Source organism: Mixophyes fleayi, chromosome 6 (assembly GCF_038048845.1).
Source record: "Mixophyes fleayi isolate aMixFle1 chromosome 6, aMixFle1.hap1, whole genome shotgun sequence".
In the NCBI taxonomy this organism is placed as follows: Eukaryota; Metazoa; Chordata; class Amphibia; order Anura; family Limnodynastidae; genus Mixophyes; species Mixophyes fleayi.
In genome coordinates this window covers 184525902-184540251 of record NC_134407.1, presented here as the reverse complement: position 1 = coordinate 184540251, position 14350 = coordinate 184525902, and the positions used below count along the sequence as shown (strand labels likewise).

The 14350-nt window shown below is 38.7% G+C and overlaps 1 protein-coding gene across 1 annotated transcript; it reads left to right on the top strand.

Annotated features, from left to right (window-relative positions):
- Window positions 1-74: 74 nt before the first annotated feature.
- On the top strand, window positions 75-8286 carry PXMP4 (peroxisomal membrane protein 4). The gene is made up of 4 exons (XM_075177542.1): window positions 75-225; window positions 2456-2518; window positions 3969-4167; window positions 6579-8286. The coding sequence occupies exons 1-4, from the start codon at window positions 113-115 to the stop codon at window positions 6840-6842; spliced, it is 639 nt and encodes a 212-aa protein (XP_075033643.1). The 5' UTR covers window positions 75-112; the 3' UTR covers window positions 6843-8286.
- The last annotated feature ends 6064 nt before the right edge of the window (window positions 8287-14350 follow it).

Genomic DNA, 14350 nt, shown 5'->3' with positions numbered 1-14350 from the left:
AACGGAACTACGTACGTCGCGCTATGTTCCTATCCGGTCCCTTATAGAGGTTGTACCTGGCTGGCTACGTGAAACGCAGATATGCGGAAGTGTCAGGTTATGTCCTGGCAGGATGGCGGCCGCCGTGTTACCCAGAGCTCTGCTCCGCACCTTGAACGAGCTGTTGAAGAAGAAGAGATATCGGGCTGCCCTGGCTGTAATCAAGGGTTTCCGCAACGGAGCAGTGTGAGGGCAGATCGGGCCTTATGGGGCTGGAGACTGGGATATAAGGGAGTTATGTTGGGTTTCCCCAAAAGAAGGAATTTGCTTTAATACATTTTAGTCAATATTAAGTTTGCATCTAATCACAAGCTTGCATTTATTATGGATACTGACTTCTTTTAACTATAAACCACTTTCTCAGGGCTGTCAGCAAATAGGCACTAAAGTGAACTATGATCTACATACAGCAAAGTCCAAGGGTCATGTCTCCATACATCCTGCTGGACATCCCTGCTGCTTTTTACACCGCTGATCTCACTCTCTTTTTCCTGCACACCCTTCATTTCATTGGCTTGTTTGACACATTTATTTCCTGATTCACTTCCAAACTATTAAACTTTACCTTCAGTGTGTTTCCCTCTGAAATAGCCTCCCCTCCACTCTCACTATATGTTGTGGTACCACAATTTCCTCAGTCTCCCCAGCCTGCTGCCTTGGTTATACACTTGACTTCCCCAGCTTTACACCACACATCCAGCATTTGTGTCACCTCCACCATAATGTTGCTGAAATATGCAGTTTTCTTACCAGGATGCAACCAAAACTCTTAAACATTGTCTAATCTGCAACCTCCTCTTGCCATTCCCCTCACCCATATCCTGTAGAATCTATTTCAAATTAACCATCCTCATCTATAAAGCCCTCAACAGCACCACCCTTTCACACAACTCAAACCTCATCCCGGAATACTCCATCACAGCCTCATAGATCTGCGCCACACCTCTAATAACCACCTATCCCTGCATATATATGGAATTCTCTACAACAGCATCTGATCAGGCTCTTCCCTCATGCCTAGACTTCAGATCATGAATTGCTCTCTGAAAAACCACATCTTTACTAGACCCTACCCTGTTCCCACCTATGCTACTTACACTGGTGCACTGCTACTGTAATAATCTCCTCTGTGTTTCACATTTGCTCGTAATGTCTCAGTGTTACCCTTTTCCCTCTAGATTGTATACTCCCACAACCAGGGCTCTCCCTACCCTTTGTTTTCTTCTGCATTTATTTTGCCTTTTTTTATGTATGCCCTGTTTTTCCCACTCGAGCTCTTGGACTGTGATGCCTTGCAAATCTGTGGCAACAACATTAATAATATTAGTACAATGAAGTTGTTTTTATATTTGACATGAGTAGCATTGTTAAAAAGAGATATACTTATTGTGCCTTAAAAGTGAACAATTAGCATGTTAATTATGGTACAGAACATACATTAGATGCACCATGCATATTTCAATGAAAAGGTATGTACTTGGTGTGCTTGTTGCGGCAGAAATTAAATGCTCTGTACATCGGAACAATTTGCACATCATAACAGCCCAAATCCAGTTTGCCCCTTTATCCACCATATGCAGTGTTACCATGCCACAATATGACTCGACACACAGCATCATGCCCTGACAGTTCTTACCCTGCTTGGATACTGTTTTATATTTTAGTTTGCTAGCTGTAATAGCAAATAATAACATTTGTGTTGTGTTGATTACAATGCTAAGATTGTATTTTCTATAGTGTTTTGTCACTTGAGGTTCTCTGTAGCCTATAGGGAACTCCACCTAGACATTACTGTAAGGAGAACTGCCTTGGTGCTGCAACTCTTTTACATACTTTCAATTATTGGCTTTCAAGTGAGGACCTGCAACTTTCAATACAAATATTGCCTTCTCCTTTTAACTTCTTTCTGGAATTTTGACCAATTGATTATACCATTTTCTGGCACAATTGTTTATTTTTGTTACCCCAGGAAACAGGTCTGGTTGCTCTCTGCATTGGATTCAGTTGTATGCAGAGAGAAGTTTTGTGCTTGATTCCACTAAAAGGAAAACAGACAACTTATAAATACATTGCTAAAAAGTACAAATGGTAGTTAGAAAAAAAAAAGCAATACAGGTAATTCAAGTTTCAACAGAACATGAACAAGATAACAAAGTAAACTAAAGGTGGAAACACCCTCTAACTCCATTTAATAATGGTATTTTGGAAATATATCTCCATACCCCCAAATCAGTTGAACCTGGAGAGGCCTAACCCTTGTATGTAGGTAGAAAGATTGTGGATGGAGCAGATTAGACAAGCAGCAGCAACTGTGTATTGTAAAAACAAAAGGGAAAATCCATCTTGCAGGATTAATTGCTGCCAACAGTTTTAACTGTGAAATAATGATTTTCTAATATCTTTCTTGTTTTTAAAGCTATGGAGCTAAAATCCGAGCCCCACATGCACTGGTGATGACATTCCTGTTTAAGACTGGAAGGTAATTTATTTGAACTTTTTATTTTGGAAACTGTGACATTATGTATTTACGTGATGCAAGAGATGGACCGCTATTGGCTGCCGCACCACCAGCAGGAGGCCCAGAGAAGTCTTTGTCTGCTCGTCAACATTCACCTTTGATTTATTTATTTTAATACTGTAACTTACAGTTCTTCTAAACCGAACCATCACCACTGGGCACTGAGCAGTCTCAAAGAAGTCCCATTGTTTAAATTTGTTTGCCCACACATCTTTTGCAGGTTGCGTTTTTTCCTGGACAGGGTGAGGTTTAAATTTCTGTGAAAGTATATTTCATTTTTTTATTTAGCAAAAGTTGCAGAAACTTGATTACAAATATTCATAACATTTTGTATATCTCACAGTCTGCATGGAAATGTTTACATACGTAATGATGTATGTGTTTAGGTGTGAGTGCTTTACTGTAGGTTTTGTGCCCTTTTAATTGCCCCTTAAGTTGTTCCGGAAAGTATGTTACATAGTAACAGATGAAATAGACATCTGTCTCTTCTAACTGAGTTTTTCATTTTTACTATTTGAGAAGAAGCCTCACACTATTTCCTTGGGGTAAAATTAAACATTACATTTCATAAATGTATTTAATTATAAAATGCAGATAATGATGGTGCCCCTTACTTTCATTTGTCTGCTTAGTACATTCCTTTTGTATTACTGAAAAGGTCTAAAATGACTAAAACCTCTGCTAAAAAATACTACAGTTCTCTTATTAAATACATTTAACATCTTGGTTATGTTTAGTTGCACACCGTTATCATTGTTGTGCTTTTAAACCCAATCACTTTTCATTCTTAACTTGTTGCTGGCCACCCACTGAATATAGACATCGTGCTTCACTACCCAATCACGTGGCACGCCATGTATACAAGTCATCACCCACCTGGCAGCATTAATGTCGCTCTTTCATCTGTGCACAGAAACTAAGAGTCCCCTGTCTCCTTTACATTGGCCGAGCGTCATCAGAAGTTGTGTATTTGTGGCTCCTGCCCCTCTTCCATATATAGTTATTTTGAAGCATAAAGCTTGTGACAATAAAGGACATAATCATGGTTCTATGCTTTTTTTTTTTTTTTTATTATTATTATAAATTTTATTATTCATTCTCTTGTTTTTCACTATATCATAAAAATAAAAAGCAAATATTCCCGTATAGGGAATATACAAAATTCACTTGAACAGACCAAGTAGTCATTTTTTCATGCGTAATTGACGCAAATGTGAAAATTGTTCTGGCTATAAAGGGATTTAACATCTCTGGACATTAAGGGACTGTTCTGATATTTCATTGTGTGCTTGTATGTTTTTTGGATAGGTAATGGATTTGTTGGAGCTGTGAATGAACAACTACATTGTTTATAATTGACCCTGTTCTGAAGTTTTGTAGCAAACATGAGCTGTCTGTCTTGTCTCCTTAGTTTAAAAGATAAGCTAAAAGCCATCCTCCAAGCAACGTTCACCCACTCGCGGAATCTGGCTTATTTCGTCTTCACGTATAAAGGCCTTTTGGCCGCTCAAGAGAAAATACATGGAAGCAAATGGCAGTTTCACTCCTTCCTGGCTGCTTGTGTAGGAGGATGGGTGGTATTCGGAGAGAATAATCATATCAATAGCCAGGTAAGGCTAATTGTGAGCTTTAAGACCCTTTGGAACACCCTTGCAAAACCAAACAGTGAATTATTCAACTCATTGACATTATAATAACAGGATACAAAGTATCCAGTAATTTCCTGTGACCTAGTAACTTTATTGGGGCTTCACACTGTAACATTCATAGGGGGGTATTCAATTGACGGCGTGATCGCCGAAAATCGAGCGCTCTTAAAATATTACCGTTAATTTCAGATCCAGATCCAGCGAGTAAATTACCGTATTAGCGTTTTTTACGCGCAGATTACCGTATTAACGGTAATATTTTTTGAGCGCTCGGTTTTCTGCGATCACGCTGTCAATTGAATACCCCCCTTAAGGTCCATTTTAAAAGGGGAGTAGATAAAAAAAAAAAAAAAAAAAAAAAGGGCAGACGATTGAATGGCATATACAGGATTCTTGCCATGTTCGGTTCAGATGGTCTTTTATCCCCACCCACTGCTGGTTTTATCGACCAAGGAACTACAGAGTGGCACAGCAAAGGTCACTATGTACCTTCTCTTTTCTGTCTTCACCAAAATTGTCTCTATCGAGAAGTGGCTATAACCACTTAAAAGCTCTTGGCAATATGATGGATGTATGGAACTATTCACAAATCAAAGTGCTGATTGAGATCTAGGGGCTAGGTTTGCTTCTCAACACCTCGCCCAGAAAAGAGCCACTGAAGACCACAGACAGGAGTAAAGTTTGTCACCAGAGAGTTGTGCTGTGTTCCTTGTTGTATGTTATGCCCTAATTTCTTAACAGAATATGAATAAATTTCATTTCAAGGTCCACAAAGTGTTCAATATTTTAAGATTTGTTAATTAATTTACATGAATTCAAACCATTATTTTCATGACTGACAGGTGGTATTGGTGTTTTTTGAAATACAGGGATTTTTGGCAAAGTAGAACAAGAAGTTTTGCATAATAGGCCCAAAGTGTCAAACAAGTTCAATAATGTAAAGTACCAGGTCTACTAGAGAAAGTTGAACTGAGCCCAGAAATGTCTTGTGTCTCGATATATCATATTTTACTAAGGCTTTAAATCCGTGGTAAAAGTTACATTATAGAAGAATACAGCCAAGTAGCGGATAATTTTTTATATTGTTTATTAAAATAAAAGCATTCTGCATCTTCGCCAACATTCCAATGTTTTGGAGGTACAGTTCCTATCACAGTAGGGACAGTATTCCATTAATATCTTATTAAATCCTTATTCAGACACTGTTTACATTTAAAAACACATTATAAGGTATCTACTAGAAATATTCACTCTCATTAATGTGCTATCTGGGGAGGCACCTGGTCATTCTAAACACCATATATAGATTTATCTTATATTTTATTGCTTTTATATAATATGTACTCTATGAAAAACAACTGTACTATTTCTTTTATGTACATTACTAAACTTGGTAATACCCATATAATACCCCTATGCGGGTAATAATTGTGTAACTACTGTTTCTTAAAATGCAAATAAAAATTGTTTGATTTTAAAAACAAACAAAAAAAACCTACCTAACTTATTCCTAGTAAGAACTTGTGGTCAATCCTCAAGAGGTGGGTGGACACACAAAAACCCACATATTCTGACAAACTCCAAGCATTGAATAGGAACGAATGGGAGAGGCCATCAGTCAGTATGTGGCACAGAAGTTGATTGACAGCATGCCAGGGCGAATTGCAGAGGTCTTCAAAAAGAAGGGTCAACATTGCAACTATAATCTTAATGTAATTGTCAATTAAAGTCTTTGACATTGATGAAATGCTTGTAATTTTACATCAGTATACCATAGCAACAATCTGATAAAAAGGTCTAAAATCACTGAAGCAGCAAACTTTGTGAAAACCAATACTTGTCATTCTCAACTTTTGGCCATGACTGTACTTTATTTTGTCCAGTCCTATATGCCAATGTTTACTCACCATAAGATATTGAAGATTCTACTTTGATATTATTCATATTCTACTATATTAACTAAAACTTTTGATGTTCACAATTATATAACTTATAATTTGCTAGAGTCACTATCCTCTTTTGTAGAAATAAAATCTTTGAAAACATTGTTTAAAAAGTGCACCTATTTTATTGTAAAATAGTCAGATGTAAACGATTATTTTTGATGTGAATGGCAATTTGAAAGGTTTGTCTGAATTTGAAGCCATCATTGTGTCACCTTGAGCAATGACTGCCTTTCAGTAAATTACCATGTTGAAATATGTTATTTGAGGTTGTAATGGTTTTCCAGGCTGAACAATGGCTGGTCCGGAAGTTAATAACATTTCTTGGTGGTCCTCATCTATTCAAGCTGTGATGTCCAAAACCATGAGTGAAGTTAAAGGGTTGGAAACCTTGCACTAACCTGTTTATTTCAACCTCTTTCTTTGCAGATAAATATGTATTTGCTGTCTCGAGTTCTTTTTGGTCTGTCTCGGCTGGCGGTAGAAAAAGGTTATATCCCCGAGCCCAAACACGACGTGTTCCCTTTCTTTTCAGCCCTAGTGTGGGGTTTCGTGCTTTGGCTATTTGAATATCACAGGCACACACTCCAGCCCTCGCTGCAGTCCTCCATGACTTATCTGTACGATGACAGCAACATCTGGCATGACATCTCGGATTTCTTGGTGCACAACAAATCCAAACCTGCAAAATAATGTATCACACTACAGGACAGCCTCAAACTTTGCACACTGAAGAATGTACCTATTTAATGATTGTATAGGTAGACCCATGATTATAATGTAGAGTTTAAAATTGGCCACACGCAGGCTTGATCACTTCCGGCCACATTGTGGCTTGTTAGTGCCATTGGAACATGACCATGTACCTAGTCCAATAGCAGCCATCGTCTGACCACTTTTTTCACTATTGATAGGATCCTTATCTGGTATCATGGTCATTGTAGGGCCACACAATCTGCGATATTGGGCGATTTTCTCAATATAAGCTGAAATACGGCAGCTAAACAGTAAGTCATATGGGTGTACTATCTGATGGCAGCATTTCCTTTGCATGTGATCGTATGTCTTCAACACTACTGTTCCATGGCCAGTTTTCTATTTCTCACTAGTTACTAAATTGGTAAAAGCTACCATTCTAAGCATTAAATGGTATTTTGATCTGCAAATCTGTCCATTGTTTTGTGACTGTGGTGCTGTCTGCCAGAGAGGTATTACAGCAATACCCTGCAACTTGAAGCAGTTAATTAACTTAATTTATACAAATAATGTGTTGATAAAATCTATGCCCCCTAATTTTTTTTATCTAAATTCCTTATAAGAACCAGGTAAGCCTACTAATATTATATCCACATGTTCCCACTCCACCCAGTGTCCTGATAGGAGTTGTCCACAAGTGAGGAATTCTAAACTTCCATTCCAAATGTAACACAACATGAGTATATTGTCAGGTAAAAACTGCTGGCAAGGGACCTTTTGATCCATATGCCATGTCGCGTATGTTGACTAGAAAGGCAGCAATGAAATACACACGGCATTGTTTATTTTTCATGGTTGTAACCTGCATATAGTTTACTCATTAAAAATACAGTTTACTCCTTTTTGATAAGTTTAGTTGGAAGATGAATTCATGAAAGCAAATGTTTGGTCTCTTTAGCTTACAGCATATTTGTGCTATTTGCACCTATTAAATATGTTATGAACACATTTGAGATAAACATGCTTAGAATGTATTCAAGAAGTTCTGTAAATGATTATTTCTGAGCGCGTGCAGTATATGCAAAGGTCACACACCTTTAGTTCAACTACGCTGCAAGGGGACAATGTATCCAGCAAATGTCTGCAGCCCATTATCAATACTTAACATCTGTTCCTTAAGCAATAAGTGTGTGTTCCACAAGTTTGAAGTAACGCAGGGCAGAGACTCTCAAGACATGTTGGTGGGGCCTGTAGTTCTAGAACACCTGGTGTCTAAGGAAGTTTAAGATAGAAAGGGGTTAATATTGCAACCAATATTAATATAGATTACTATTGTTATTTTTTAATAATGTCTCCTGAGCTACCACATCTATGGTTTGTTTTTTAATGATTTTAAATTGTAAATATGTAGCATTAAGTTAATCATTTTTTTTTTTTTTTAATAAATCTGATATATTAAAATAAAATGTTTTTCTGTGTTTGTTTTTGTTTTTTTTGTTTGTTTTTTTTTAGGTCAATGTTTGTACCTTGGAAAAAGATAGCAAACTGGGTTATTTTCACACCTAGGGGCAGGGCACTGTGGTGGAAAATAACTCATCTATAACCTTCCTGTTTTATTCCAGTGATGTGCATAGGAGGTGTGGGCACAGGTCTTTGGAACTATAAATATTGTTTTTATTTGTTTATGGTGCCCATCTATTGATTGACAGCGTCTGTTTTACTGACACTACCTGGGCAACCCCAGCGGTCCACGGGATCATGACATAATACACCTCTCTCAGGTGCCCACTCTCAACGAGAGACTACACCTTCTGTCCCCGGCTTTAGTCGTGGGTTTCTTAGGTAATGGCACCTGTGGAGAGGAGACGATTTCACGGAAGCACAGGTGGCCTGTGGCCTTTCTATTTCATCTACCTATTTTTTTTTTTTATGATATCCAATTCCTAGGAGGCTGTGTCAGGTAAGGCTGGAAGGGGTGTGCAGGTACTGTTTGCCATCCTTGACTGGCTCAGGTGGTTCTGCTACACTGATCAGCCCTGATGTCTTCTATGGCCAGACCTCTGATCTCGGGGTGAGGGGATGGTGTCCTTATAGGATCTTGATGACTCGCTGATTAAGATTGTACGGGTAGAAGATTTATTCCTACCACGCCTATCGCAGATATTGGGGATTGTACTTCTGGTAAGACCAAAGGTTTTCTGCAAAAGGTTTTTGTTCTCTCCCATATATCCTTTAGTATTTACCACTAAAAAAAGCCAAACCCTGAATTCTCTCAAGGTACAGGTTTCTGCTCTGTTTTCTTTCAGCCAATGCTTCACTCTGTAGATGGTGTGCTGCCTATTAATTTACACTGTGTTCCTTTTGCTGGGGGTTAGAAGGGATGTGGTACATCTCACTGAATTCGGATGTCAAGCCATCGATGGTACTTGATCCCTCTGGCATAACAGCAGACCCTACAGTGGGTACCTTATGGGGTGTGCACTATGGGTCCTTTAGCAGTCAAGGTTGTTCTTGCTTACTTATACCTAGTTCTACAAGGAAGACATGCTGGATATTCTCCACTCAACTTACCCATACTCCAGCTATTACTGGGCTTTAAGTGGGAGAATCAAATAACCTATCGGTATGTTTTTGGACTATGGGAGGAAACTTGAGCACCTTGAGTAAACCTATGCTTATACGAGGAGAACATACAGTCTCCACACAGATAAGGCCTTGGTCAGAATCGAACCCATAACCCGAGAACTGTGAGAAAGCAGTGTGTATCACTGTGCCACAGTGATCATTGGTGAAAAATAAAGATTAGTTGGCCTTCATTCTCTTCTTCTTGCTCACCCTTGCCTTAAGGCACCATTTATTAAAGGAAAACTAAAAGCCTATTTCAAAATCTGACATCCTTCATATGAGGAAGAATGTACATGTTTCTTATCTGATATGAGACTATAGTTAACATGAAAAAGTAAAGTGATTTGAAAAGAGTTCTGTTTGTGTAGGCTGGTTTTATCTTATTGACACTTAACAGTCTTTGACAAAAGGAGGCACAGTACAGTAAGCGAATCTGGGGACTCAGGCAAATAGGAAATAGCCAAGGATTTAGAGCTGGAGTTAATGGCAAGAGAGAGAGCCGGCAGAAGCCAGGAGTCAAACACAGAAAAACAGCCCGAAGATAAACAGAATCTAGAGTGCTGCTTTACAGAAGCTAGTTCAATAAACTGGCAGCTTGCTTGTACTCAGCATGACTTTTATAATTGGGTCGTCAAACAATGACGTTCGTGCATGCGGGAAATGTGGGAAATACAGTTCGGTGGGCACAGAATTCGTCCATTACCTGGTCACGATATAGGCAGCATCAGGTTGTGTGGGAAGCAACTGTGTCTTGTTGGAAAAGAGTGATTTCAAACAGTAACCAATGCAATCCAATTTTAGGGCATAGGAAACACCTGTGAGACCACTTTTTTGGTACGCTATGCAAATTGGCATAGTACTCACTCTGCATCAGCCTCTAGCAAATGGTCAAAATGGAGCAGACTACAGCAGTTTGGGGATTATAATGATTAACGCCTCTGACTTCGAGATTGTCTACCTCTCCCAGGGCATCTGAGATCACTCCTCACTGACCTTGAGTCTGAAACTATCCTCCGATAAAGGGATCAGTTTTTGGAAACTTGACGCATTCTTGCTTTCCCAAATGCCATAGAGTTGGATGATATCAGTGATTGGTAAGGTTACTTTACTTTTTACTTTAGTTAAAATGCTCATGGAGTTTCTCTTTCAGAGGGTTATGGGATGCCTTCAAGGCCATCCTTTGGTGCACATTTATTTAAAAAAAAAAAAAAAGAGAGAGAGTCTGGTATTCAAATACTGAATAGGAAGAAAGCGATGGCACTTGAGCAAACATCTAAAAACTTGGAAATGTAATATCTTAATACACGATCGGAGGTTGATCACCTTCATTGACTACAAGTTCAGACTGATTAGACTAATCACTTTTATGATAAGTCCAAAATGGTATAGTTAATCTAAACGCACTCATTATACGTTGGTGGACACATGCTAGTTATATGACCTGTCTGGCCAAGGGAGATACGACTAACAGCACTATCTTCGCTATTCTTGCTCAACAAAATGTTGTGCAGTATGAGGGAAAGAAAGTTGCTTATCTTTTGACTATTATAGTGATTTCTATGTCACCCATGTGCAGCACATTAGATTTTCTTGACCAAACTAAATTGCCAAAACTCCGCTCAACATCAAGTGGAATCCTCGAGGCTTCCATTCACTGGAAGAAATAGATGTCTTCTTTTCCGAATCATAAAGCCCATTGCTGATAGTTTCCTGATAGAGGTATATATGAAGTTTCGACAGTTGTTTGTCCTGCAGCTGCTTGATCATTTTACTCCGCTACTAAAGAGTGGTATCCTCCCTCCATCTATGTCTGAGACGTTAATCATTATAATGCCCAAACTGGGGAAAGACCACATGTATCTATATCCCTAATCATACCAACCTATTTCATTGTTAGCATTTGATGTAAAAATCTTGGCTAATATCCTTGTTACAAGTTCGAATGGGGTAATTACTCAGGTTGCTCACCCAGACCAGATGGGGTTTATGCCTGGCAAATCCACTACTACTAACGTTAGATGTTTATTTTTGCACATTCAGATGGCCCAGTGGTGGTGTCCTTGGATACTGCCAAGGTTTTCCACTCGGCTGAATAGTCCTATCTGTGGGAGGCACTGGCTTGCTTTGGATTGGGAGATGCTTTCATCCATTAGATCAGGTTCAATATGTGCATTCAGCTTCTAGTGATACTTTGCGCCACTTTCTGGGCAGGCAGGTGGGCTCATCTTTATAACCCCTGCAGATTCTTCTATCTGGTTCCAGGTCTCTGCAAAAGGTTCCCATCGATAGGTGGTGATGCACTTTATTTGAAAGTACCGGGATTAACCTTGAAACTCCTCTGTGGTTCAGTGACAATTTTCCTGAGCTGAGTAAGCTGGAATTTTCTTCCTCTAGGGATTACGCTATTAGGGCAGTTGTATTGTGACAATTCATTTAAGTCTTTTGAACAATAAAATTGGAATTTAGGATTCCGAACACTTCTTTCAATATCTCAAACTGAAACATGCTATGAGTGTTGGTACGAAACCTGTGTTGGTGAACTCCCCTCTTATGGCCCTCTCTCATAGGCTGGGTCATTACAGGAGAATTTTGGTCCTCTACTCTGGCTTTCTTTCCCATGTCTCACCTGATAGCCTGGACTCCCTTAAAAATAAATGGATAGGAGATATATATCATATCTATATATTAATAGCGTAAATACGACTAATATGAGTGACTTATTTCTGTCGGCAGCACAGTGGCTTAGTGGTTAGCACTTCTTAATTGTCGGAGAGCCACGCATTAGGCACATACTTCTCTGATTTCCTTTAAGAAGTGATGTCTGTTTATGCCAATTTTGAGGTCTTTTTCTGACATGTTACTTCTGTTTGACATGGTTATTTCATTGCTGAACCTAAAATGTTTGTTTAGAATTGTTTAACTTACGTTCATTTACTTTGTGCTGAGTTTTCCTTACAGGGATGCTTAGTTTTGTTGTTATTTGAAAAAATGTTCAATAAAAATACATGATTTAAATACAAAACAATAAAAACTTGAGTGCCAGTACAGGAATGCATCTTGCATTTTCATTTCAGTTTGTTGAACGCTGCTTGCTCCATTCAGGGCGCTTAGAGGTGAACTCCAACCGCAAGTAGAACGTCTGCATGCCATATGCGTTTGATATGCGATTTCACTGGCATCTAACTTACATTTTGAAACACAAATAAAACACAGTGAAACGGGTGCTTAGAACAGATACTTGGTTGATGTTTAAAGCTGGGTACACACTACAGAAATTTCGACCAACTTTTTATCCCGAGCGATTTTACATGCGATCGATGTTCCGATTGCTCGGTCCATGGACTGCATACACACTAGCCTTGTTTAGGACGATAAAGGGAAGAGCGGACGTCCCGTTAGCGACTATTTACAGCCATGTTGTCGTGAGCAATGACTGTAATTTCATACTCACTGTTGTGGATCGGTCGGCAGTTTATACACACTACACAGCGGAAACGAGATTGGAATGAAAATATTAAACGGTACGACCAACCAAATGAGGCGACAATCGTCCATTTGGGCAGACTTTCGACCATCGTGTCACTGCACACACTGACCCGACTTTTGAACGAGCGGTCGTATGTCGGCTGATTTAGCCGATTATTGGTTGAAAACTGTGTAGTTTGTACCCAGCTTAAGGTGGATTTAACTAAAGATGTTTCTATAATTACGTTATAAATTGAAAGAAAAAAACATTTATGGGGTGGGAAGGGCACACCTGTCAGCTATACTATCAGACCTTGCTCATAATCACAAACCTTCAAAATATCCAAATCTATCTTCTTCAAATATTAGGTCCTGACTTTATTTAGGAGGTGAAATCTGCAGTAAACTGAGGAAATCCTTGGCAGAAATAAAATCCACATCGAGCAAGCAAACTAACAGGCCATTTTGAAGGTAGGGTCGACTTCTAATAGCTTGTGGATCTTCCTGTTCCAAATACAGCTCTCATACAAAGTGTACACAAAAATAAAATCACGTAAGTGAAATAATGGATCACTGTATTCTAAGCAGAATAGAAATATAGTCAAAAATAGTATCAAAACATTGGCTTTACATTTTACCTAAATTACCAAGCATATATTATACTACATATTATTAAAGGAGCTTCTATACCAGACATATACCACCTTGTTATATATTTACTTGTACTAAAGACCAATTTCTACCATTTCTTTCTGGGCTTGATTCTGAGGAACAACTTTAAAGATACTTGACAGCGACATTGGTTTATCTTCTAGTCTTGGCTTTTGCAGACAGGGGAACATATTATCTGCATTCTATATTTCAAATATGTGGATGTCAGATGCCAACGGGATTTCACATTGCCTTAAAGAATTGGATAAAAACAGCAGTTACAATTCTGGTTGAGGGAGATCTAGTTAGCAATTTTAAGAAACTTACCTCACTTTAGGTAGGCTGCACCAAGCCTTGCACATGCATGATTGTGGTACTCCATGAGCACACTCAAGCCTTTAAGTGACAGGTTCCTGTATAAGTCCAGGGCTGGCATCAATTAAGATGCCCCTTACAAATTTTTACTTTGTAACCTGGGTTCTAATGTCTTATCATATTTACTGATACTGACCTTTGTTTCGTTCCTGACCATTGTTCCTTGCCGCCTGTTTTAACCTTGATTTTCATGTCTTGAATTTTACCACTTTGTTGTGTATGACTTGGCCTACTTGACCTCTGATGGCTCTCGTTGGTCGTTAGATGTAGCCATATTGGTTAGCTACTATAACTACATGAACAAGACATGAGAGCAACTGAGTACTGGTAAACACTTAGCTTCTATGAAAAATGGATCTGTTTATTATCTTTTATTTATATAGAGTTCC